The following is a 26,943-nucleotide window of genomic DNA, read 5'->3' as shown; positions in this document are numbered from 1 at the left end:
GAAACCAAAAACAAAACGTTTTAAGGAACTTCAAGGTTGGGAGAAAGGTTGGGAGGGAGGTAGAGATATGAAGAGGGGAGAGGAGAGGATTGAAGAGCAGAGATCTGATATTGAGCTATCCAAAAGCCTTTACTCCATCTGATTTTTTCTCTCTCGTGAAGCTGAGGACCCAAATCAAATAAAAGAGATTATCTGAACATCGCTGTTCATGGGATTTTGCTTTGCACAAATTGGCTGAAATGTTTTCCACACTACAACAGTTCGAAAATATTTCGTTTGAGTCACACAAATTCAAGTAGGAGGAACAGATTAAGTGGTTGCAGGTTGGGCTGTTAAACTCAAACTAACAAAGCACTCAAAGCATTCTAGAGGGACTGGATTGAAAATTAGAGCATAGGGTACAGCTCAGCTCCTAGAACTGAGAGGTTATAGCTATCAGGAAAGAGAGAACATTCTGGAAAAGAATAGCTGAGAAATGATCCGATAGAGGCATTTAAAGTGATGAAATTGTTTGATAGGAGGATTAATGTACCAGGTACTAACCGACTCAAGAACAGCGTCTTTCCTGCTGCCATCAGACTTTTGAATGAACACACCTTATATTAAGTTGACCTTTCTCTATACACTGCAACACTACATTCTGCACCCTCTCCTTCTCTATGACTGGTATGCTTTGTCTGTATAGTGCGCAAGAAACAATGCTTTTCAGTGTATCCCAATACATGTGACAAAAACAAATCAAATCAATGTGGAGAAGATGTTTCCACTTGTGTGGGATAGTCTAAAACTAGGGACTATCAGTATAATTTAGGCACTAATCTATTCAAACAGAAATTTGGAGAAACTTCTTTACCTGGTGGGGAGAATGTGGGATTCTATCCCACAGAGAGTGGACAGAATATAGAACTCACTCCCATAGAGAATGGGGGAGAATGTGGGACTCACGCCCAGAGGGAGCGGGGAGAATGTGGAACATGTTGCCACAGGGAGTGGGGACAATGTGGGACTCGCTGCCACAGGGAGTGGGGTGAATGTGGGACTCGCTCCCACAGGGAGTGGAAGAGGCGAACACTATCAATACATTGGGGGAAAGTAGATAAATGCATGAGAGAGAAAGGAATAGAAGGAGTTGGGGATAGTGTGAGATGAAGAGGGGATGGAAGGAAGCTCGTTGGAGCATACTCTCGCTGCTGTAAACTCTATTTCTTTTGAATTCTACTGAAAGTTTTCACTTGCTAGCTTTACTGAGACCCATATGTATGTCAGCACTGCTGTGTGCCTATTTCTGGGACTGTGACTCCTGTGGCTCCATTTCCGCATTAGCCTCCAGTGGTGGAGCAGCGTTTATAGTGCTGGTGACCAGGTGGCACTCCTCCCTGTGTGGCATGGTGGCAGAGGGCAGTGCTGCGGAAAGCAGCTCCCATCTCTCTTTCCGTTGAAGGAAAAATAGCCTTGCATGACAGCTCGGTTAGAAATGGAAAATTCTGGAAGTTCTCAGCTGGCCAGGCAGTCCTGTGTGGAGAGTTAATGTTTAGGGTCGGTGGCCAATCGACCTGAACTGTTAATTCTGTTTCTCTTCACAGAGGTTGCCAGACCGGCTGGGTTTATCCAGCATTTCCCTTTTTATTCCAGATATTTGGATTTGGCCCAATTTGGATTTTCTCTTAGGGTGACAGTTGCTTCACGAGAGCTGTTTCTTATAAGAGGGACTCCATCCTGACAAATCCCCATCTCATCAGTTTCATTCACTGTCTGAACCAGCTTATTCTGTTTCTAATTTTACATTAACACTATTCCAGCTGCTTATTCTGTAATGTATGATAGGCAGGGTTTAGCTGAATGCGTTTGAAATCTTTTTATCACAGACTTGCAGCTGTTCCCCAGCCCATTTCGAGAAGTTACAACATTCTACAGGTTTCCCGCGCCCATTTAAAGATGAATACAGTGATGGAAAACTAGATGGAGTGGGAATATCTGTCACTGTATAACACTGGGGTACAGTACTGGTGGGGTTGGGTCTGTCACTGTATAACACTGGGGTACAGCACTGATGGGGACGAGTCTGTCACTGTATAACACTGGGTACAGTACTGGTGGGGATGGGTCTGTCATTGTATAACACTGGGGTTCAGTACTGGTGGGGACGGGCCTGTCACTGTATAACACTGGGGTACAGTATTGGTGGGGATGGGTCTGTCACTGTAAAACACTGGTTTACAGTGGGGACAAGTCTGTCACTGTGTAACACTGGGATACAGTACTGGTGGGGTCGGGTCTGTCACTGACATTAGGGTACAGTACTGGTGGGGATGGGTCTGTCACTGTATAACACTGGGGTACAGTTCTGGTGGGGTCGGGTCGGTCACTGTATAACACTGGGGTACAGTACTAGTGGGATGGGTCTGTCACTGTATAACACTGGGGTACAGTACTGGTGGGGACGGGTCTGTTCCTGTATAACACTGGGGTACAGTTCTGGTGGGGTCGGGTCGGTCACTGTATAACACTGGGGTACAGTACTAGTGGGATGGGTCTGTCACTGTATAACACTGGGGTACAGTACTGGTGGGGTCGGGTCGGTCACTGTATAACACTGGGGTACAGTACTGGTGGGGACGGGGTCTGTCACTGTATAACACTGGGGTACAGTACTGGTGGGGATGGGTCAGTCACTGTATAACACTGGGGTACAGTACTGGTGGGGATGGGTCTGTCACTGTATAACACTGGGGTACAGTACTGGTGGGGACGGGGTCTGTCAGTATATAACACTGGAGTGCAGTACTGGAGGGCAGATATGTCACTGTATAACAATAGGGTAACATTAACTATGAGTTCAATTTTGGTTTTGTGAATTGTTCTTTTTGGGTTAGAGGTGAATGATCACTTACCATACACCCAAGCTATTGCAATACATTCAAAGAATGCCACCCAGAGAAGGCACATGCCGCTGGCTGCATAGTAGTCAAACAGCTGGAACACATACACCCCACCCTGGAAAGAAGCAGAAAATACATCACTTAGAGTAAAGAGAATAGATTTCTTATTTTCGACCCCCCCCAACCGCCCCTCTGCACTCCCTCCATCTCCACCCTCCCTCCACTTCCCCTCTCTTCCTGCTTCTGCCATCCCTCCATCTGCATCCTCCCACCATCGCCCAACTCCCTCCACCTCTCCCCTTCATCTGCCTCCTTAAAATGAAAGCCAGGCAATTCAGGAGGGATGTCAGGATGTATTTCCTCACACAAAGGGAGTGGAAATCTAAAACCCTCTCCCCCAGAAAGCTGTCAAGCCTGGGAGTTTGGTGGGTTTGGGAGTGTTCGGTGGGGTAAAGTGTTCAAATGGGATTATGATACAGAACATGGTGGTCCATGTTCAAAGGCTAGAATGTGACCTGTTTGTGTTCCTTATCTCATTGCACTCTGTGGGATCTTGCTATGCACAGATAATCTATTGTGTTTTCAAGTATTACAATAGTGACTGCAGACGGTGAAGCACTTCAGGACATCCCAAGGTGATGGAAGGTGCTGTAGAAATGCAAGTTCTTTGTCCCTCTTTGGGGATACCTCTGGTTATTCACAGCAGCGGGATGTGAGTGAGGGGATGGAGATTTGTGATGTTAACTTGCAGCTGGGCTACTGCAACTTCATGAACTGTGATAGCCTCTGGCAACAGAGAAAATAATCTCCATTTGTCCAATCAGATCCACTCTCAGAGGGCAAATCCCTGGAACCAGCTCCCTTGAGCCAACTGCTCTGGCAACACTGAGACCCCAGAAGTTGCTGCAAGCTTTGCCACCCCCTCCAGGATTGCCCTGAAGTCTCCAGGAATGGGAATGTTTTTGGCTGGGAGAGTGACTGCACGCTAAGGGGGCAGGGGGAGGGGCAGAGACGATGGTGTGATCTCTACCACCTTGTCCGCCATGGAACCGGAGTGGGTGATGTTCGTAGAAGGGAAATCTACATTGGCCTCGGGCAGGATTTTACTATCTCTCCCAAGCAAGGTGGTAAGATCCTGGCCAGAGGCTCCATTTGATCGACAGTAAATAATCATCCAATCAGATAGCAAGCACAGTGTGCTTTCTACCCAATGGGGTTGTGAAGGCAATGGGAAACCAGTGATCAGTGAGTGAGGCAGGGGGAGTGGGAGACGGGGGGGTGGGGTGGGGGGAGGAGGAGGGTGTGGTGCGGGGGTCCTCCGAGGATGGAAATGCAACATGTGACCAATGGCAAAGTGCGGGGGAGTGTAGTCAGAGGTGGGAGGTCACGTGTTGGAACCTCCAGGATTGTCCAACCAGAGTTGGCAACCCTGAAACCTGGTTCAGAAAGTGCTGTGGTGTTTTTAGCGTGGCTTCCCGCTAACACTCACCAGCAAACAGGGTGGAGCACGCTGTGTGGGGAAAAGTTGAATTTTATTGCACTTCCTGTAATTTTAAAGTCAAAATGCTTTGTAAAGTACTTTTACAGATTTTATAAAGTAGACTTTTAGAAAAGAAACATCAAAGCTATGATGAACAGCTTTGTATTGTATCCAATACTTACTTCAGTCACCATAGCCAGCCCCAGCAGGTAGCTGAGTGAGCATGTTATAGCTATGAAGATTTCCCGTCTGTAACCCTTCCTTAGGAAGGATGGGTAAAGATCAACGAGGGAAGTAATCTGCCCTTCAACTTCCACAAACTGTCAGAAAACAAGCCAAAGACAAAACAATACAGGTTAGATATCACCATCAGTCACATTCCCGCAATTCACATCTTCCCAAGCTTGTCCTGTGTCAATCTAATCATGTCTGTCACTCCGTCAGGATGACACAGATTTCATCCTCCCTGAGTGAACAGCAAACTCTAATCATTTAGAATCCCTAAACCTGGATGTACAATCTGACGTTCTGCAACAAATCCCTCTCAGTCTGTCTCCCTCACACTGTGGACTAAAATATTCCTCAACAAGCAGTCATTCCAGCCACCACCCTCTCTCCTCCCACCCCTCACATCTCTCCCATCCCCCACACCTCACCCTGCCCCCCACTTGCCTCCTACCCCCACACCTCCCCCAACCACCCCCTCACTACCCCACTCTGCACCACCGCCCTCCCCCACCCCCCAAAACACTGAGAATCAGTGCCATTATCAAACATCGCAAGCAATCAGAGTCAAACCCAGTCCAATGGACACCTCATGTTCACAGGCTGCAGGAACCAAAGAATGGAACCCCATTCATTAGCAAGTAAGGCAGAGAGAGAGAGAGAGTGAGACAGAGAGAGATAAAGAGAGAGAAAGGAGAGAAAGGAGGAGAGAGATGGTGAAGTATGGAGGAGGGGAGGGGAGAATGAGGAGCGATGATTAAGGAAGAGAGAGACAGGGGTGGAGGGGCTGAGGAAGAGTCTGGGGAGGGGTGTGGGTAAAATTAGGGAGGGTGATCTCTCTCATGTCCAGTGAGGAACTCTCAGGAACTGGACTCCATTCAGGTGGAGCAAGAGTAACTAAATCCTAAATTGGAGGATTTAACATTAACAAACCTGCAAATTCAGTGGAATTACAAAACAGTCAGTTAAATTTCAGTTCATTAACATCTGTTTCAGTTCATCTCCATCGTCAACATGATGTACGTTATTGCCAGGAATGGCTGCATCATGGGGTTCGATACACAGTAAAGCTCCTGCTACACTGTCCCCCATCAAACACTCCCAGAACAGGTACAGCACGGGGTTGGATACAGAGTAAAGCTCCCTCTACACTGTCCCCCATCAAACACTCCCAGAACAGGTACAGCACGGGGTTGGATACAGAGTAAAGCTCCCTCTACACTGTCCCCATCAAACACTCCCAGGACGGGTACAGTACGGGGGTTATATACAGTGTAAAGCTCTCTTTACACTATTCCCCATCAAACACTCCCAGGACAGGTACAGCACGGGGTTAGATACAGAGTAACGCTCCCTCTACACTGTCCCCCATCAAACACTCCCAGGACAGATACAGCACAGGGTTAGATACAGAGTAAAGCTCCCTCTACACTGTTTCCATCAAACACTCCCAGGACAGGTACAGTACGGGGTTAGATACAGAGTAAAGCTCCCTCTGCACTGTCCCCATCGAACACTCTTGGGACAGGTACAGCACCGGGTTAGATACAGAGTAAAGCTCCTTCTACACTGTCCCCATCAAACACTCCTGGGACAGGTACAGCATGGGGTTAGATACAGAGTAAAGCTCCCTCTACACTGTCCCCATCAAACACTCCCAGGACAGGTACAGCACGGGGTTAGATACAGAGTAAAGCTCCCTCTACACTGTACCAATCTCCTGAGTCCGTACTCAGTATGGACTCTGACATCTGGCAGGATTGAATGCAAGACAAAGTGTCAAAAGTTAATGGTTAAGAGTTGGAATTAAGAATTGGAATTAACATTATCCTGCTTTCTGTGAATGCTCACTGAGCTCAGTATTAAAATACAACAGGTATTTCTGACTGATTTGTGTGTTATCAAAGTTACATCTTCAAGTAAACATAATTTACAGCAGGTGATTTCATATCATTTACTTCTCTGATCTTTGATATAGTTAGGGAAGAGGTGGTATAAAGTCTGAATCCTAATCCTACCTGGATAAACACTGAGGTGAATAGTATCTGGAGCTCTCTAGCCAGCACCTGTTCTGGGTATACATCAGGAGAAGATTACCATACCTAAATATGAGTCTAGGTAAATACTGCAAATTTAGCTATTGTTTGCAGCTGGGTCAGGGGTTTAATCATCTCCCTTTTGCCCCTTCATTTGGGTTAACGGGTACCATGAGGTTTTGGTAGCCTCTCCAATACATTGCCCAAATATTCCCCTGTTTGGGTGAGGCAGAACAACCATGGAGGAAGGGTGCAGGATGCAATATTCAGCTCTTAAGGCCCTTTCACCCTGGACACACTCTAATCCATGCTCCCTGCTGCATGAGTGAGTAAAGGCAGATTAAAAATAGCTCCAGGTACAAACACCACTCAAACCAGTCGAACACAACCAGCTCCACCCTCAAAATACAAAGAACAAAGCAGTTAACAATCACTTACCTGTCCACACATATTAAACAGGATGTGATGTACAATAATTAACTCACATGCCAACTTTCTCGGTCAATTGCCAGGAGCCTCTTTGCAAAAACCTTCAGACCTCCCAGATTGGCAAACAGTACACAGAGCTTTCATTGTATTTTTAATTAACGCTGGTGTACATCCAGTTAACAACCCATCTCTCCTAGCCCTCCTAGCAGCTGAGATAAGGCATTCTTTCAGGCTAAGCCACTAAAATGCTCACTCACTCCCTGTTCCCTCAACAAAAACAGAATTAGTTTAGCCTTCACAAATCTCCTCACAAGGTTGCAGAGGTGGGAGAGGAGTTCTGATCTGATCTGGTCTTTAGTTCTTTATTTGCCATTGGCGTGTTGAAAAGAATTAAAACAAAAAGCTCACAATGGAGACAGCGAACAAGAGGGGCTTGAAGCCATATGTGATTTAACTGACCAAGCCATGTATGTTTGATGTTTGTGAGCAGAGGTGGTCTTGTGTGGAGGTGTGTTACACCTATTTCACATTAACGGGATCAGAAGCACACATGTGCAGTGCTACCCACATACAATCACATACCCATGCGTGTCCAAATGTACATGCATGCACATATGAACCTATGAAGGACATCCAAGAGTACCTGGACAGGTGTATGTGTGTGTGTGTTTATGTGTGTATGTATGTGTGATGTGCATGTGCACGTGTGGGCACATGATGGCCCAGAGATGTGTGTGGGCACACGCCAAACCAGACACGCGTGTGGGAACACACACGACCCAGAGAAACGCGGGAGAGCACACGTTGACTCAGAGACATGTACGTGGGCACACAGCGACCCAGAGAAATGGGCACACGCCAAACCAGACACGTGTGTGGGAACACACACGATCCAGAGAAACGCGCGAGAGCACACGCTGACTCAGAGACATGCGCTTGGGCACATGAAGACCCAGAGATGTGCGTGTGAGCACACGCCAAACCAGAAACATGTGTGGGAACACACATGACCTAGAGAAACGCGGGAAAGCACACGCAAACCCAGAGACACGCGTGTAGGAACACACAGATGCAAAGACGCGCATGTGGGCGCCAGCAAACCAGACGTGTGTGCAGGAACACACACGACCTAGAGAAACACGTGTGAGCCAGAGAAAAACGTGTGATGGACACGGTGCATCCCCAATCTGTCGGTCTAATTGCGACAATCAGAGGGACAAGATTTATCACCAGCTCTCCCACAACTGGTGGATGGTAAGCAGTCCCCAATGCATTGGCAGCAGTTGGCACAGTCTGGCGATGCTGGTGGGGGACAGGGATGGTGCCAGGGGGAAGGGGATGGTTGTTGCAACATCCCTGAGTGAGCTGATGGGCTGGGGGCAGAATCGCAGGCTTCACACTGCAAACGCAAGCACCAGGTATCCTACCGGCTTGGCTCAATGGCAAAATGAGGGGTATGAAACACCAGGACAGACTCTCCAGCCCCGGTAAGGAAAAAAGTGCCGAGGAAAGTTACACGGCATAAAAAAATTCCACAGTGAGGACGTGGCTGGAGGTAGAGTGTGGGGTGGGGAGGGGAGGGTGAAGTGCAAACACTCTCAAAACCAGATCGAAATTCTCTCTCTCACCATTTTTCTGATGAGACGGAGAGAGTAAAGAGAGGGAGAGAAGCTCAGCCCTCTCCCACCAAAACCCTGCCACCTCCCCAGCTAACCGCGGAGAGCCGGTTACTGTTCATGACCTTAGATACATGACCCTCTACGTGTTGAAACTGACCTGACTGTCCAATCCGAGGAGCAGCATCATTACGAAAAACAAGACAGCCCAGAATGTAGGCCATGGCATCATGCTCACTGCCTTAGGGTAAGCGATGAATGCCAAACCGGGACCTAGAAGGAGGCAAATGCAGAAAGATGGGGGGGTGGGGAGTGGGGGTTTTGGGGTGGGAGAAATAAGGGGGGAGGTGAGGAAAGCAGGGAGTTACAAGAGGCACTAAATGATCATGTAATTTCATATCACAAAAATACACAGGTACTTTAAATCACAGAGAAACTCTTAAACACAGCTAGCATGCGTATCAACCTTTCAAACTCCCTTTTTTAAATTTGCACTGGGAAAATGGTTAAACCAGGGATAAATATCTCACCACCTACACCCTGTTATCTAATCAGGCTCTTGTGGAGCAGGAACACCAGTATGGACCAGATGGGTTGAACGGTCTTTCATTCCAGGGTCTGATTGGAGGTTCACCGCACATGCACAGTAATGAGAGTTTAACCTTTATTTCTTTTAACAAAACTACGATTAGAAATCTTGGTTTCCTGGCCTGTAACAGGGAAGAACATATCTCATTGTCTCCTTTTTAGTTTTGGACCGCATGAGAGGTTATTTGCATTTCTGCTGGGGAGTTCAGCTTCCCGGGTCAGAAATATTCCCAAAACTCGCAAGGGATGCGGGTTTGAAAAGAAGTCCAGCGCAGAAAGCTCGGAGCCCAGATAATAAGTATGGAGAATGATTAATGGGGTTTCTCGCGTTCTCTCTGATGTGGCATTTACTGAAATAAAAGTTTGATAGAACTCACAGTTCACGCTCAAACTTTCCAAATCGACCGTTAAAGATATTGAATTTAATGGTGTGTGTTATTAAATTGTGAAGCCAGTTAGCACGGGGTGATTGCTGCGGTGAGCTGGTAGTTGAAGGTTTGAGTGTGATTCCGTCATGGAAACTGAGTGTTTAGAATCTTTTCACTGGGATCAAAGAGCCTCTCTGGGATGGGGAATGCGTGGGGATGGAGTAAGAGGGTAGATGGGGAGCTAGGAATGGAGGGATGGGATGCGGGGGATGGGGGGGGAAAATACAGAGAGGGCTGATGGGGATGAGTGAATGTTGAGGGGATTGGATTGAGGATGAAGGTGGGAGGCCAATTTATAAACCCAGCACCTTCAGGGCTCCCCGTTAACTCAGGTGACAACAGTTGAAGTTCGTGTCCTGAGACGAATATCAAGCCATTATCCAGATCTGCAGAGTCTGGGCTGGAAGTGCTAGAACCTTCCGTACAATTCATACTCCTGTCAATGGCTCAGAATGTGGTTTCAGCCCAGAACTGAATTAATCTCACAGCTACAACACACATTTCACCGTGTGTGTTAATGGTTATTGAGGTCAAATCTGCCCAAAGGGACATGAATTTACAGTGCGTGTGAGAAGAATCAGAGATGGAGATGGCGAAACATTTTTTACTCAGCACGCTGCCAGGAAGCAGATTTTATAAGAACTCCCAAAGGCAATTAGATAAATATTTGAAGGGGAAGAAGCAGAGGGAGTGAGTCATATTGGATAGCTCCTTCAAAGACTTAGCAGAGGCACGTTGTATCGAGTGGCCTGTACTGGGTGATTGTGCGAAAACATGCTCCCCCATGAGGCAATTTCTGTCAAGCGACTTGAGTCTATTTGTGTGTGTGTGTGTGTCTGAGCATGTGAGAGTGAGTGAGTGTGTGTGTGTATCCCTAAGTGTGTATTTCTTAGTGTGTGGTGATGGTGGAGGAGTACAGAGTGGTGATGGGGGAAGGATACAGGATGGTGATGGGGAAGGAGGTATAGATCTATGTTGGGGAGGGGATGGTGATGGGGGAGGGGTATGGAATGGTGATGGGGAGAGGATATGGGTCTATGATGGGGAAGGGATTGGTGACTTTAACTCTGTGCAGATTGCCTTTTAGAGAGGAAAGGGTTATTGAGATGGTAACCAGGAAGACAGTGAGGGCAGGACTGAACTCAGGGAGATGGCTAACAGCCTCTGAATGACTCAGATCCTCCTCCTCTATGGATCATGTGGGACACATCCCGAGGTATCGATGTGGAGCTTTTGTGATTCAGGCAGAGGGTGGAGGAAGGGAAGCAGAGGGAATGGTTGTATGTTGGGAATGGAATGGTTGAATGGAGGAACTGTGAGATCGAATAAACATTCTGGGGGAAGGTTGGGGAGGTAGTATTTACAGAGAAATGCCCCCATACAATGTGAAATAAGCAGTGTTGGAGTAATTAGTAAAAACCTGGTGAATCTAAGAGTTGAATTGTTGCTGGACTGATGCTGGATTGGCTCCATGTCGTCAGTCCAATAAACTGGGAGGAAATTTAATTTCCTCATAACGGCAGCAAAAATTCCAATTTTTCCAACTCAAGATGCAGCTGGAGAGCACTAACACTGATCTTGATTCAGAATTCTGCACATCACAAGAACTGTTAAAAATTAGGGCGGCAAATTTTAGGGACTGGTCGGCAATAGGGTCCTGCATTGCTACAAATCACTAACTGATTTCAAGTAAACAAATTGGAGCTTCCACTATTGGTTAAGAATCAGACTTTATATTTTAATGTACACTACTTTTTTTGAAAGAAATCCATTTTAAATATCTCACCAACAACATGCGTTTGGCTGCTATGTGAGATATTAGCCAGTCACAAGACGTATAATCATAATGATTAAATTCTACAATGTTTCTGTTGGCAATCACTCAATCCCTGCTTTATTCTTTATTGTTAATTTGATCTCAGGGAGATTGCAGCATTCTGAGTCCAGGCCACATTTCATTTCAGCTTGAGATCTGAAGCAGCCTTTGGCCAAAGACTCCTATCGCTGGTGACTGCCAAAGGACTATGCTCCACACACAAGAGTTTTCAACTCATGTCTGACCCTGAAACTGTCCCCTCTCCTTCCCCCAGCATTTACTGCAACTTTGCAAAACCCAATCCCTGGACAACAGAGAGCTTTCATCACAAGAGTGAACTGGACAGCCAAGAAATCTTGGGGAGGGTAAAAAACTGGGAAAACATTTCATGCTTCAGGGTGGTGAATAGTTTGGGTGAGATTTATTAGTGATCTCAGTGATGGAACACCAGTATCAGAATCAAACACTCCCAGGACGGTACAGCACGGGGTTAGATACAGAGTAAAGCTCCCTCTACACTGTCCCCCATCAAACACTCCCAGGACAGGTACAGCACGGGGTTAGATACAGAGTAAAGCTCCCTCTACACTGTCCCCATCAAACACTCCCAGGACAGGTACAGCACAGGGTTAGATACAGAGTAAAGCTCCCTCTACACTGTCCCCCATCAAACACTCCCAGGACAGGTACAGCACGGGGTTAGATACAGAGTAATGCTCCCTCTACACTGACCCCCATCAAACACTCCCAGGACAGGTACAGCATGGGGTTAGATACAGAGTAAAGCTCCCTCTACGCTGTCCCCAACAAACACTCCCAGGACAGGTACAGCACGGGGTTAGGTACAGAGTAAAGCTCCCTCTACAGTGTTTCCATCAAACACTCCCAGGACAGGTACAGCACGGGATGAGATACAGAATAAAGCTCCCTCGACACTGTTCCATCAAACACACCCAGGACAGGTACAGCGTGGGGTTAGATACAGAATAAAGCTCCCTTTATACTGTCCCCATCAAACGCTCCCAGGACAGGTACAGCACGGGGTTAGATACAGAGTAAAGCTCCCTCTACACTGTCCCTCATCAAACACTCCCAGGACAGGTACAGCACAGGGTTAGTTACAGAGTAAAGCTCCCTCTACATTATCCTCATGAATGTACCTTAGCATTAATCTCATAAATGTAACCCATGATTGCACCAGTTGTCCTTACAGACTGAGTGTGCCTCTCAGCATTGAACCTCTCTGCTGGGAGGAAGTTGTTGCTATGATCCTTGCCCATTGAGAACATATATGAGAAGGTGGTGGGGACTCAGTCATGTACCAGTGTGGTAGACTGAAACCCAATGACAAAGACATAGAGAAGTAGTGAGACCATCACTCCTGTCTCGCATTGGCCCGTCTGCTGCCCCCAGGACTGGTGATCAAAGCTCCACTGGGCTTGTTCAGGTTCTCACTCTGTTGCCTAACCCTGCAACATGCCATTAATTGAGATTGATGGACACATGGGACTACATGGAAAAAAGTGGTTCAAAAGTGTGCAGTTGTTTTGGTAACCAGTCACAATTGATCAATAATGTGTTCACGGCTGGAGACAGGGACTCCGCTGAAAGTACTGACTCCAGAGTGCCCCCACCAAAGGCAGCAACAAACAGACAACTGGACTGATCCCCAACAAAGGCATCACAAGCAGCTGGCTTCTAGCCAGCAGTGAGGAGATGGGCTGAGGGGCGGTAAGGGTGGAGTGTGGGTGTCTGGGGATGGTGGCAATGTTGTTTACCCTCCACCCCTCTCTCATCAGCTCTAGAGAGAGGAATGGAGGGAAAAGCAGCACCCCCACCATTCCACGCCACCCCCCCCACCACCACCACAGCTGGCAATGGAGTAAGTGGGGACATGGAATAGTCCAGAACACCTAGAATACCTTCCCAGCATACCAACATGACACAGTCACACTGCCAAGCACAACCAATCACAAGTTACTTAAAAGTTTGCCAGCAACTGACAATCGAGAGGGAGATGCCAACTGTTGGCCACTCGGTGAAGTGTTATTTAACACTGGCATCACAGCCTGTCCACTGGTCACTAGAGGAGATCACCACCCCCCTCACCCCACCCCCCGCCCAACTGCAACTGACTAAACGAGGGAAAGGGAGCCGATATACAGCACGTCAGGAAGGTGGGGAGGGGGGAGTGGGATCGGGGCGCAAACAGCCCCTTGATTAGTTGTTTGTCTGAAAAGCTGGGCAGGAATATTTGCCAGTTAAAATCAGACAGAGGATCAACTCGTACAGCACAAAGCTAGGATTACGCATGCTACAAAGATAATGATTAAAGACTGATCAAATGTCTAAGTTGCGCAGATTCATTACGTTGTCGGTTGTACTGGGTGCTGCTCGTACCTGACTCCGCTACATCCGCTATGTCCACCCCTTGTTCTTGAGCCATGAAGCCAAGGATGGAAAATATGGCGAAGCCCGATACAAAACTGGTGCCGCTGTTGAGACATCCCAGGAGCATACAGTCCCTATTTGTACATATGTCATAATTGATGTATCAAGTTAATAAGGTGCCGAACAGGACCTGTGTCAACAGACCCACTTTTCTTCCCAATCACCCGCCACCCTCCCCTCCCCATCTGATAAACTCCCCCCCAACTCGGCACGTACCGGTAACAGTTATACTTGTATTTGTTGTAACTTCCCAGTGATGTCATCGCTCCCAAACAGATTGCATAAGAGAAGAAGATCTGAGTCCCAGCATCAATCCATACCTAGAGAGAACAAGAGAGAGGGAGGAGAGAGAGAGAGGAGAGCGAGAAAATGAGAGGGTAGAGAGAGGGAGAAAGGGGAGAAAGAGAGAATGATTGAGGGGCAGGGAGATGGGGAAAGAGAGAGGGCGGGGGAGAGAGAGAAGTGGTGAGAGAATGAGAGAACGAGGGGGGAGGAGAGAAAGAGAACAAGGGAGGAGGGAAAAAGAAAGGGAGGAAGAGAGAAAGAAAGAGAGAAAACATAAGAGAAAGAATGGGAATGAGGTTTCAAGGAAGAGAAAAAGTGCAACAGGGGAAAAGAGGGAGAGAAAGAGAAAGAAGGGGGAGAAAGAAGGAGACAGTTGATTAGCCAAGGGGGACAAACACAGTGCAATACAGAATTGTATTATTGAGTGTTTCATTTTTCCAGCCTGTGTTGGGGTTCAGCCCCCTCATGTAGAGCCCTCAGCCCCTGCCTTGTACAAGCAGCCATTCTCCTCCAGGAGTGTGGTTGGCTGTTTGAGCATAGTGGGCCTCACACTGTATGGGAATCCCCTCCCGGCTTGATGCTCATTCACATCGGCACTCCCCATTACCAGCTAGTGATCAGAGTGCTGAGACCAATCAGTAGAAATCCTTACTCTGCCCGAGATCAGTCTGGGGTTTAACGTTGGGACCATCACCATCTTGAAGGGTGGAAGGTTAATAAGCAGCACTGTCAGGCACTGAGGTGTGAGAACCAGTTCTGTCAACAGGTCTCAGGTAGATTGAGATCATTTTCCAACTGTTTATCAGCTTGTATTCTGAAGCACTGATCATCAGAGAATATTACAACAAACTGTTTTGCTCCTGTGTGATTTGCTGAATAGATTGAAGATGAGGAAGTGCATAAAAATAGCTTGTTTCAAATTCTTTAATAGGATGCAGTTGCTTGCCCTTGAGATGGTGGTGGTGGTGAGCTCCCTTCTTGAATCATTGCAGTCCTTGTGTAGGTATATCCACAATGGTGTTAGGAAGGCAGTTGTAGGATTTTGACCCAGTGATAGTGAAAATGATCATGTTTTTACAGTACAGTGTGTTTATTAAAACTGCAGATGCAATCAGAATCTATCATCTCTGAAATTGGCCATGTTCATTGTGGGCAAGAGGTGAGATTCAGAGGGCTGGGTTTAACTCAGTCAATGCCCCGGGAGGCTGTGTTTAACCCTGTCATTACCCATCAGGCTGGATTTAACCCTGACAATGCCCCGGGAGGCTGGGTTTAACCCTGTCATTACCCGGCAAGCTGGGTTTAACCCTGTCATTGCCCGGGAGGCTGGGTTTAACCCTGTCAATGCCCTGGGAGGCTGGGTTTAACCCTGTCATTGCCCGGTAGGCTGGGTTTAACCCTGTCATTGCCCGGCAAGCTGTGTTTAACCCTGTCATTATCTGGCAGGTTGGATTTAACCCTGACAATGCCCTGGCAGCCTGGGTTTAACCCTGAAATTACCCGGTAGGCTGGATTTAACCCTGACAATGCCCCGGCAGCCTGTGTTTAACCCTGTCATTACCCCGCAAGCTGTGTTTAACCCTGTCATTATCTGGCAGGCTGGATTTAACCCTGACAATGCCCCGGCAGCCTGGGTTTAACCCTGTCATTACCCGGCAGGCTGGGTTTAACCCTGACAGTGCCCCGGCAGCCTGGGTTTAACCCTGTCATTACCGCAGCAACACACTTACTTGTGGATCACCAAGGCGTGTTATATCAGGATACAGATAAAACTTGATTCCCTGAGCTGCGCCTGGCAGAGTCACTCCACGTATCAACAACACCAATAGCATCAAGAAGGGAAAGGTCGCAGTGATATAAACAACCTGTTTAGCAGACAAGAATATTGATTAATCACATCAGCAAAAGCCCCCTGAACCCTTGGGCCTGTGAAAAACACAAAGCTCGATGGAGAAGTGATTGGAAGAGCAGAGAGATTTGAGTGTGTGTACACAAATCACCAAAAACCATGGACAGGTTTTGAAGATAATCAAAGAGTCCAATGGATGTTGGCCTTTACCTCAATGGGATTGGAATTCAATGGGGAATGAAGCGATGATTCAGTTGTACAGAGACTTGGTCAGAGTCCACCTGGAGTAACTGGGTTCAGTTCTGGGCCCCACACCACAGAAAAGAGAGTCTGACCTTGGAGGGCATCAGGAATAGATGCCCCCAGGGTTGAAAGGATTAAATTGCGAGGATAGGGTCTGTAACTAGATTTGTATTCCCGAGTGTAGAAGGTTAAGGAGTGATCTTATCAGGTGTCTAAAACAATTGAACAGATTTAACAGAGTCAGTGCAGAGAAACCATTTCCTCTTGATGGGGTTGGGTGAGGTTGGAGGAGGAAGGTGGGGGGAAGAGTTTGGAACAAAATGGGCAGAAACTTAAAATGAGAACCAGGCTTTTCAGGGGTGATGTCAAGAAGCACTTCCTCACACAAAAGGGAGTGGGAATCTAGAACTCTCTCCCCTTAAAATTGCCAGACATTTGTTGTGCGAGGGGATTTTTTATTCTTTCAAACTGTGTGTGGGAGTTACTGGCTAGGCCAGCATTTATTGCCCAAACCAAAATGCCCTTAGGCAGGTGGTGGTGAGCTGCCTCCCTGACAATCAACTTGTTTGCTCAGCCATTCAGAGGACATTTAAGAGCCGACCACATTGCTGTGGCTCTGGACTCATGTGGGCCAGGCCTGGTAAGGACGGCAGATTTCCTTCCCTAAAGGACATTAGTGAACCAGGTGGGTTTCCGGGTGATGCAGCAGTTTCTCAAGCATCATTATTGTGACTAACATTTTAAAATCCAGAGTAATTTGGGTGACGCTGCCATCGTGCTAATGTCTTTTGATTTGATGTAATATTGTCACATGTATTGATATATGATGAAAAGTATTATTTCTTGCATGCCAAACAAAGCATACCGTACATAGGATACATTGGGAAGAAGAAAAGGAGGGTGCAGAATGTACTGTTGCATCATAGCTAGAGTGTAGAGAAAGATCAACTTAATGCGAGGTAGGTCCATTTAAAAGTCTAACAGGCGCAGGGAAGAAGCTGTTCTCGAGTCAGTTGGTACGTGACCTCAGACTTTTATATCTTTTTCTTGATGGAAGAAGGCAGAAGAGAGAATATCCGGGGTGCATGGGTCCTTAATTATGCTGGCTGCTTTTTCGAGGCAGCAAAAAGTGTAGCCAGAGTCAATGGATGGGAGGCTGGTTTGAGTGATGGACTGGGTTGCATTCACAACCCTTTGCAGTTTATTGTGGTGTTGGGCCAAGCAAGAGCCATACCAAGCTGTGATACATCGGGAAAGAATGCTTTCTATGGTGCATCTGTAAAAATTGGTGCGTTGTAGCAGACATGCCAAATTTTGTTAGCCTCCTGAGAAAGTAGAGGCGTTGGTGGGCTTTTTTAACTATAGTGTCAGCATGGAGGGACAAGGACCAGATGTTGGTGGTCTGAACAGCTAAAAACTTGAAGTTCTCGACCATTTCCACTGGACTAAGGCTGATGTTCCGGGGACACGGGTTCAAATTCCAACAGGAATTTAAATTCAATTAATAAAAGGTAGTCTCGTGTTGACCATACAAACCCATTTCTCTCCTCAGATGCTGCCAGACCTGCTGCATGTTTCCAGCATTTTCTGTCTTTATTTTTGGTTCACTAATTTCCTTTACGGAAGGAAATCTGCCGTCCTTACCCAGACTGGCCTATGTGTGTCTCCAGAGCCACCGCAATGTGGTTGGCTCTTAACTGCCACCTGAAATGACCTGGCAAGCCACTCCATTGTCAGGGACCTTCTCGAGGGATGGGCGTCAGCCTTACCAGCGATGCTCCCATCCCACAAAAGAATTTAAATTCTACTGCTGGTGGGATTTGAACTCTGGATGCAGGGTCATTAGTCCAGGCCTCTGTGTGATGAGCTCAGTGAGGTGAATCTTTGGAGTTGCATGCACAGTGAGAGCATTTTATTTGGTTTAAGTGACAAGAGATCACCCAGGGCCACTGCAAGAACTCATAGTGGGTCAGCAAGTGTAAATATTGGCTTGACACCATTCTGATCAGAGTTCATTAAATGTCTGTACTAAATGCAGGAAAATACAGCAGGCCAGCGCAAACTGACACAAAGAGACTGAACTCAATTCTTCATCACTCTTACACAGGGGGAGGAGAATTAATCACTTTGATGCCATTTGTGGTCAAAAAGTAGGAGTTGGAGTGAGCCAATTTCTGAGCTTCGCGTGGGAGGAGGAGGGTAGAGAGGTTTTGGGAGGGATTTCCACAGCTTGGGTACCCAGATACTGAAGGCCCGTCTGCCAGTGGTGGATTGACTAAAATCAGGGGGTGTGCAGAGGCCAGAATTAGAGGAGTGCAGTGATTGTGGAGTGTTGTAGGGCTCAAGGAGGTTAAAGAGATAGTGAGGAGCCATATATAGTGCCTCCAATGACCTCAGCATTCCAGTGTAGTCATATTGTCTAATGAACACAGATAAGGGCAGAGGTTAACTGATTGGATGGGGGGGAGGTGGGGGAAGCGCACACGGTAAGACTGTGAAAAGTAAAAGACCTCTGTGTGAACCATTAATCAAAATATCTTCAGCCTCACCTTTCCCGTTGATCGGACACCTTTCCAAATGCAGAAGAAACAGACAACCCAAGCGGCCAGGAGACAGAGAGCTAGTTCCCACCTCAGAGAACCTGCGTGGTCAATTCCGCTAGACAGGCCTAACACCTTCCGCCTGGGAAAGTGAGGGGGAGAGAGACAGGGAGAGGGCACGAGAGTTAAAGAGAGAAGAGACAGAGGTGAAGAGGGAGAGAGAGTGAGTTATGGAGGGAAGTGAGATTAGAGAGACAGAAACAGAATGGAAGAGAATGAAAGGGAGAAGGGAAATGAAAGGGAGGGAAGAAGAGAGAGAGGGGGAGAGATTAGACAGAAAGAGACACAAAGAGGGGAAGAGAAAAAGAGAAACGGAAAAGGAAAGAATAAGAATAAAGGGGAGTGGAAGAGGAAGGGAGAGGAAGAGGTGAAAAGAGAAATAGAGAGCCGGAGACAGAAACAAAGAGGGAACGAGGGGAACAAATAGATAGAGAGTGAGCAGGAGGGAGAGAGGAGGGAGACAGTATCAGAGGGAGAAGAGAGAAAGAAGAAAAAGCAGAGCGGGAGAGGAATGGAGAGAGGGAGAGAGAGAAAAAAGCAATATTATTCGAAGGGCAAAAACAAACAGAGAAGCAAAGAAGTGAAATGAAGGCACGTGCCACGGTCCCATTCGGACAGTGCTGCTGTTAACATGCTCACTGAAAGCAGGCGAGCATGCCCCGGGGTCCTCGGAGGGGTGAAAGCTGGCATGCAAAATAAATGTCTTTGGTAAAGATTAAAAAACAAAATAGCCAAGGGCTACCTTTGAATTAAAACAACTTCCAATTGACTCTGTTTGTGACCTCGACATCACAATAAGGAACCCTGGCATGGTCTCGCAAATTCAAGGATAAAGGATTATTAAGGATTCCCAATGAATGGAGTGACATTGATCCTGTCCCATTCATCTACGCGGTTTAGTGTTCTGGACCGCTGAGTGGGCAGCTCGGGCACCCCTCTGCCCACAGTACAAGACACCGCCATGTGTTTACAAGTGGCACAGAGGCAGTAAAACTGTAAGATAACAGCGAAAACACAAATAGTTGTACAAACTGATCTCAAAACATCCGTGCTTATATTTGAAAAACATCCCCTCTTAGCTTATACAGCAACTTATCAAACTATAAATAAATATATATAGTATATATCTATTCAAAAGCATTTAATTTCAATGACTTAGGGAGTCATTATGGGGATAATATCTCAGACACACAGTGATAGCATCAAACACTCACAAGGGTGAGAGCAGCACAGGTTTAGATACAGAGTAAAGCTCCCTCTACACTGTCCCCATCAGACACTCCCAGGACAGGTACAGCACAGGTTTAGATACAGAGTAAAGCTCCCTCTACACTGTCCCCCCATCAAACACTCCCAGGACAGGTACAGCACGGGGTTAGATACAGAGTAAAGCTCCCTCTACACTGTCCCCCCATCAAACACTCCCAGGACAGGTACAGCACAGGTTTAGATACAGAGTAAAGCTCCCTCTACACTGTCCCCATCAAACACTCCCAGGACAGGTAAAGCACAGATTTAGATACAGAGTAAAGCTCCCTCTATACTGTCCCCAACAAACACTCCCAGGACAACTACAGCACGGGGTTTAGATACAGAGTAAAGCTCCCTCAATACTGTCCCCATCAAACACTCCTAGAATTAGGAGAGCACAGGTTTAGATACAGAGTAAAGCTCCCTCTACACTGTCCCCATCAAACACTCCCAGGACAGGTACAGCATGGGGTTAGATAGAGAGTAAAGCTCCCTCTACACTGTCCCCCATCAAACACTCCCAGGACAGGTACAGCACGGGGTTAGATACAGAGTAAAGCTCCCTCTACACTGTCCCCCCATCACACACTCCCAGGACAGGTACAGCAGGGATTAGATTCAGAGTAAAGCTCCCTCTTACTCTGCCTCAACCCCTTCCCCACTGTGTGTGGATTTCATGGCCAGACTTCTATTGCCTCATCCGCCCCAGAATCGGGGCAGGAGAGGCTTGCAGAATGGAATTCTCCATTGGCCTCGGGCGGGATTTTACAAGCCTCGCCCAAGCGAGGTGATAAAATCCTACCCTATGTTGTTTCTTTAGGAACATTTCTGTTTCACTCCCCATTCTTGTTGGAGAAATGACAAAGTCTGAATTAAAAGCAGAAAATGTTGGAGACACAGGATTGGTTCCTCAAATCTGGAAAGAAAAAGGAGAGGTTAATGTGCTGGCTGCAGATCTTTGTTAACAGTCAGGAGAAGAACTGAAGAGGCTGTTTATATTACAGAGCAGAGTGAAGAAATATGTTTAAGTCCACCAGCCACAACATGCCGTGCTCACTGTAATAGGCTCGTGTTTCTGCTGTTGGGACAATGACTCAAAGTTTCATAAGCTTTAAAACAGAACAGAGTAAAACAGAATTTCTGAAAGCAGCAAGATGAAAGGATGATGGGTAAGTCTCCAGTTTGCTGGGAAACCCAACCTGTTTATTAATATCGTACTGCAAGGGAATGCTGCTGTTCCTGATTCACAACTGGCTACACTCTGCACCATTAGCAAGGCAATGGAATGACCGTCAGGCATGAGAAAAGGAAGACGTATTTGGCAGAGCTAATCACCGAGAGTGAGAGACATGACCCGGGGAGTAACACACGATCAGTGCTCAGGACAGGAGAGTTGTAGAACATCAAGCAGCAGACGAGACCTCAATTCCCAAGCTTTCATTCATCTGGGTTTGCTCTCAGTGTGCATGGCTGGAAGGGTGGATCAGGAAAGGGAGAGCCGCAGTAGAAATGTCAGTCCGCAGAGAGGACAGGATCAGACCTGAGGACACCGTGGAGATGTTTAATGAAACGATACAGAGAGTTTTACAACCATGGGACAACAATGTGCTTTACAGCCAATGACGTGCTTTTGAAGTGTAGTCACTGCCGAAATGTAGGAAGAGCAGCCAATTTGTGCACAGCAAGATCCCACAAATGACACTATGATACTGATCAAATGTTTTGGTGATGTTGGCTGAGGGATAAATATTGTCCAGGGCACTGGGGGGGACTACCCAATTCTTCCCCAAATAGTGGCTGCCGGATCTTCAACCATCCACCCGAGAGGGCAGATGAGGGTCTGGGTGAAATGTCTCATTTGAAAGACGGCATTTCTAACTATGCAGCAGTCCTTTAGCACGGGCACTGGGGTTTGCGTGCCCAAACTGAACACTCAGGGACCATCTGACTCCCTTGCCACCCTCTGAACCACATCTAGTATCAAATCGGTTGCTGCTTTCTCTAGTGTACCTGAGGTCCCACCATGAGGATGGACTTGAAAAGGAAATGGATGAAGTGGCTTCAAACAGAGGTTGGAAAGAGGTCTTGGGGCAGGTCTTGTACATTGGATGTGGCATGGGGAGGTGACTCAGGAAGGAAGATTCCTCTGTCAAGGAATATTCCTCTGTGGGATGGTGGAGGTGAAGATATCGTTGGTGATGGAATGATGTGCTGGATGGTGGAACTTTGAGCTGAATAACATGCTTGATAAGGGTTGGGTTGTAAGAGAAGGGATGGTCTTTGAATGTAGACATGTGTTCACCACTGACAATTGAGAGCTAGGACCGAGGAAGATGGTCGCCTGTCGAAAAACCTGGACACGTCATCATGGAGATGGGAGAAATGGAAAGTGTTGGGATCTTCGCAGGAAAGGAGTTGAAGAAGTTAATTCCAATTAACCTGAAAATCCTAAATTAATTGCAAAAATTAAAGCTTAAGATGGATAGTGGAGACCTGGCAGGAAAGGAGAGACACTGGTGTACAGGTGAGGGAGAGATTAGTGTAAGGAGCAGAGTCAACAACAACTTACATTCCTATAGCTCAGTTAACACAGTAGAAGTGTCCCAGTGTGCTTCACAGGAGAGTAGAATACAAATGGTCATTGAGACACAGAAGGAGACATTAGGTAACCAACAGTTTGGTAGGTTTTAGAACTGTTGTGCTTGGGGCCCAGGAAGCTAAAGGCATGGTCACCCATGGTGAAGTGAGAGAATCAGGGGATGCTGAAGAGGCGAAATTAGGAAATTGGAAGTGTGCAGAGATCTTGGTGGTTTGGATGAGATTACAAGAAAAGGCCATAGAAAAATTTAAAAACAAGGTTCGAAATGTTAGCATTGAACAATTGTTGGACTGGACTGGGAGCTAGAGTAGGCCAAAGCACATAGGCACTGTTGGGTGTACGGGGCTTGGTGCGAGTTCTGATACGGGGCAGTGACTGGCGCCCAATGAAAAATCTTCAAATTGGACAGAGAGCAGAAAGTGCCATCCACACAGCCAGTGTTACAAAGAGAAAGTGAGTTGGGTTCAGATGGAAGTAACTGAGATTGAGAGCAAGTTCGAGTCAAATGGAGGTGGTGAATATCCAGAGGGGACTGGCTGAGTCGGTGCTGAAAGGAAACAAGGTGGATTCAGAGATCATCTGAGTGACAAATCACAGAGCAGATTGTTCAATTGGACACTTAGAGTTAGAAACTTTCCAAATTGGGCAGAGGATCGGAGGGCTGATAGGTGGGTAGAAAGAAGAGGGATGAGGGATAGGAATCAATCAGGGGTCCTACATGTGACAGCAGCCTCCCTGGCCCTCTGCAACTGGGCCACTGACTTGACTTTATACCAGGTCTGTACAGTTTGCACAATCAGTGGCTGATACAGCTCAGAAAGAGGCCATTCAGCCCATTGTGCCCATGCTGGTTTTTTGAATGAGCAAGGATGGTTTTACCCACTATGCCCACACAGTGGTCTGCAGGCCTAGGGACAGTCATCATTACAATGGACAAGCCAGCTTTGTACCGTCCACACTGGGGTGGCATATTCAACAACCTGCAGCTGTCCACTTTCAGGAGAGAAGAGGTTATCGGCACAAAGTGTGCCGCCTGATCTTGGCAAAATGTGATTTATATAAAATGACACAAGAATGGAATTGCTGGCTTTCCTTACTCCCAAAATTCTGTCACGGGTGACGTGAGGTTGGTGCCATTGCAGGTCATGCAGACAGAGAGATTCCTCCTCAGTTTGTCCTCGATGCAGTGCGGAGTGTTCCATTTGTGGCCACATCTAGCCCAGGGCAGTTCACTCTGAAAGGTCTGGAAGAGGTAGTAGAGTCCCCAGGCCAGAATTACGATGTAGTAAACATTCAACAAGGAGACAATGACGACGGATGCACAGCCGATTCCTAGCCAACCAGAGACACAAGATAATCATTCTTTTTCACATGGAAGAAAGCAAACAGTTAACATTCCACCAGCCACCCACCCACTGATTCCTTCCCCCCTCACCGAACTCAGCCCTCCCCTCAGCCACTTTTCCCAATCTCCATGAACATTGGGCACCTCCCTAACCCTCACCTAGCCCCCATTCTGATCTCATTGGGTGTGACTCTCACAGTGATGTGGTTGACTCTGACCTGCCCTCTGAAATGGTTCATGAAGAAGTTTCAGCAGCATCTTCTCAGGGCAACCAATGGGAGGGCGGTGAGTGCTGGAGGGGAATTGAATATAAAAGTAGGGAGGTCTTGCTGCAGCTGTATAGGGCATTGGTGAGGCCGCAGCTGGAGTACTGTGTGCAGTTTTGGGCGCCGCACCTGCGCAAGGATATTTTGGCCTTGGAGGGAGTGCAGAGGAGGTTTACTAGGCTGATACCGGAGTTGAGGGGGTTGAGCTATGAGGAGAGGCTGAATAAACTAGGCTTGTACTCATTAGAGTTTAGAAGAATGAGGGGAGATCTCATTGAGACGTATAAGATGATGAATGGGATGGATAGGATAGAGGTGGAAAGACTCTTCCCGCTCAAAAAAGACAGTAGGACTAGGGGGCACAGCCTCAAGATAAAGGGGGGGCGGTTCAGAACGGAGTTGAGGAGGAACTTCTTCACTCAAAGGGTGGTGAATCTCTGGAATTCTCTGCCCGTTGAAGTGGTGGAGGCTGCCTCGCTAAATATTTTTAAGAAGCGGGTTGATGGGTTTTTGATAAGAGAGGGGATTAAGGGTTATGGGGAGAGGGCGGGAATGTGGAACTGAGCCACGACAGATCAGCCATGATCTTATTGAATGGCGGGGCAGGCTCGAAGGGCCAGATGGCCTACTCCTGCTCCTATTTCTTATGTTCTTATGTTCTTATGAAATGCCCACATCCTGAGAAAGATCGACATCGACACAAAGGGCCTCTTCCTATGCTGTAAATGGGCAGAATGGTGGCACAGTGGTTTGCACTGCTGCCTCACAGTGCCAGGGAGCCGGGTTCAATTCTGGCCTTGGGTCACTGTCTGTCTGGAGTTTGCACGTTCCTCTTGTGTCTGTGTGGGTTTCCTCCGGACGGTCCGGTTTCCTCCTACACTCCAAAGATGTGCGACTTAGGCAGATTAGCCATGCTGAATTGCCCCGTAGTGTCAGGGGGGCAGGGGGGTTAGCAGGGTAGGGGTTACAGAGATGGGACCTGGTGGGTTTGTGTTTGGTGTAGGCTCGAAGGACTGAATACCCTCCTGCACTATAGGATTCTAAGATTCTAAATTTGAAAAACTCAACTGATTTGGGGGTGGGATCAATTTGATTGGGTGGGGCAGTTATTTACTCTTTGTACTAATACTCTTCATTGTGTTCAATTCGAATGTTTACAGCAACTCAGGACCAGGTTTGTGAGCTTGAACCATTACTGCCTTAATCACATCTTGGCTACAATTTTCCTTCATTTCCCTCTTCATTTTCTCAATCATAGGAAGACAGGAAAAGGAGGCCCTTTAGCCCCTCAAGCCTGTCTGGGCATTTGATCAGATCATGACTGATCTACACCTTAATTCCAAGCCCCTTACTACCCTTGGCAAAGAAGCAAATCTATCCATCCGTTCTGAACATTTTCTTAGCTACGCTCCCTCTGCCTCCCTTTCGATTCTCTCCCTCAGCCCTGAAGGACATTAGCCTCGTGGTTACATTGAGTGTTGCCACTTACCAGAGAATATGGGACAGAGTTTCTCCCAACAGGTGATGCCCCCTTGGGAAGTGTACTGACCCAGTGCTACCTCCAGGAAGAACACAGGCAGACCTCCACCAATCAGGAAGATAAAATATGGGATAAGAAAAGCACCTGCATGGAGAAAAAACATTCAGACATATTAAGCAAGGGAACTGATATCCTCACAGAAAAAAAAACTTTGTTTTTTTAATGCTAAAATTGTGAAATCAGACTACCAAGTGCTGATTGGGTCTCAGGAAGAGAATCATGCTGATGTCAGGAGTGGTGCGGCCCCCAATCCTAAAGACGGTGCTGTGTGGCTGTCAGGATCTATACTGCTTCCAGTCCAACAGGCAGCACTGTGCATCAAGATCAGGAGCTATACTGCCTCCAATCCTACAGGGGACACTGTGCATGGAGGTCAGGGTCTATACTGCTTCCAGTCCTGCAGGGGGCACTGTGTTTGGAGGTCACGGTATATACTGTCTCCAGTCCTACAGGGAGCACTGTGTGTGGGTGCCAGGAGCGGGGTAGGGGGGGGGACACTGCTTCCAGTTCTACAGGGGGTGCTGTTTGTGGATTTCAGGAGCAGTGTTGTATCCAGTCCTACAGGGGGTGCTGTGTTTGGAAGTCACAATCACCCCTTGCCCTCTGTACCACACTAGTATGGCAGCTGGTCCAGGGATCAATAGGTCCTTTATTCTTGATTCTGACTAGAATGCTAACCTCACTGTTGAGCAGGGAGAGACTGAGCTGAGAACCAGCTGGCTCACAGCATCACTGACTGAAAAGAGACTAAGCCATTGTGCCACTGAAGACACTTGATCCCTGATCTGAGCCATTAAATGTTCTCTAGTTCCATTAGTGCTCAATCAGTGCTGCCTGGCCAAGGATTAGAGCCTTGGGGGGGAAGGGAGAGGAGCGGGGTGGGTGTGGAGGAGAAAGGGCTACAGCGGCTGGGATGTTGAGCAGCTGAACATCCCACTGACATCCAAGGGCCTGAGTTCATGACAGCCGCCTCCCCACCCCCACTCCTCCAACTCCAGGCTGCTTCAGATAAAGAGA

The 26,943-nt window shown here is 47.4% G+C and overlaps 1 protein-coding gene across 3 annotated transcripts in view; it reads right to left on the bottom strand.

The window, feature by feature from the left end:
* Positions 1-26,943, bottom strand: part of LOC145363006 (sodium- and chloride-dependent taurine transporter-like) — a 74,093-nt gene that overhangs the window by 7,884 nt on the left and 39,266 nt on the right. For all 3 annotated transcript variants that reach the window (XM_080218627.1, XM_080218625.1, XM_080218626.1), the window contains 9 exons: positions 25,876-26,010; positions 23,873-24,107; positions 18,875-19,007; positions 15,964-16,098; positions 14,165-14,268; positions 13,898-14,022; positions 8,826-8,938; positions 4,542-4,679; positions 2,892-2,994 (listed from right to left, as the gene is read on the bottom strand). In XM_080218627.1, the coding sequence (XP_080074753.1) occupies positions 2,892-2,994; positions 4,542-4,679; positions 8,826-8,938; positions 13,898-14,022; positions 14,165-14,268; positions 15,964-16,098; positions 18,875-19,007; positions 23,873-24,107; positions 25,876-26,010 (1,221 nt within the window). The remainder of the gene's footprint in view (positions 1-2,891; positions 2,995-4,541; positions 4,680-8,825; positions 8,939-13,897; positions 14,023-14,164; positions 14,269-15,963; positions 16,099-18,874; positions 19,008-23,872; positions 24,108-25,875; positions 26,011-26,943) is intronic.

This window comes from Carcharhinus amblyrhynchos, chromosome 3 (assembly GCF_965287045.1).
Source record: "Carcharhinus amblyrhynchos chromosome 3, sCarAmb.v2.hapA, whole genome shotgun sequence".
In the NCBI taxonomy this organism is placed as follows: Eukaryota; Metazoa; Chordata; class Chondrichthyes; order Carcharhiniformes; family Carcharhinidae; genus Carcharhinus; species Carcharhinus amblyrhynchos.
This window is presented reverse-complemented; position numbering and strand designations above follow the sequence as displayed.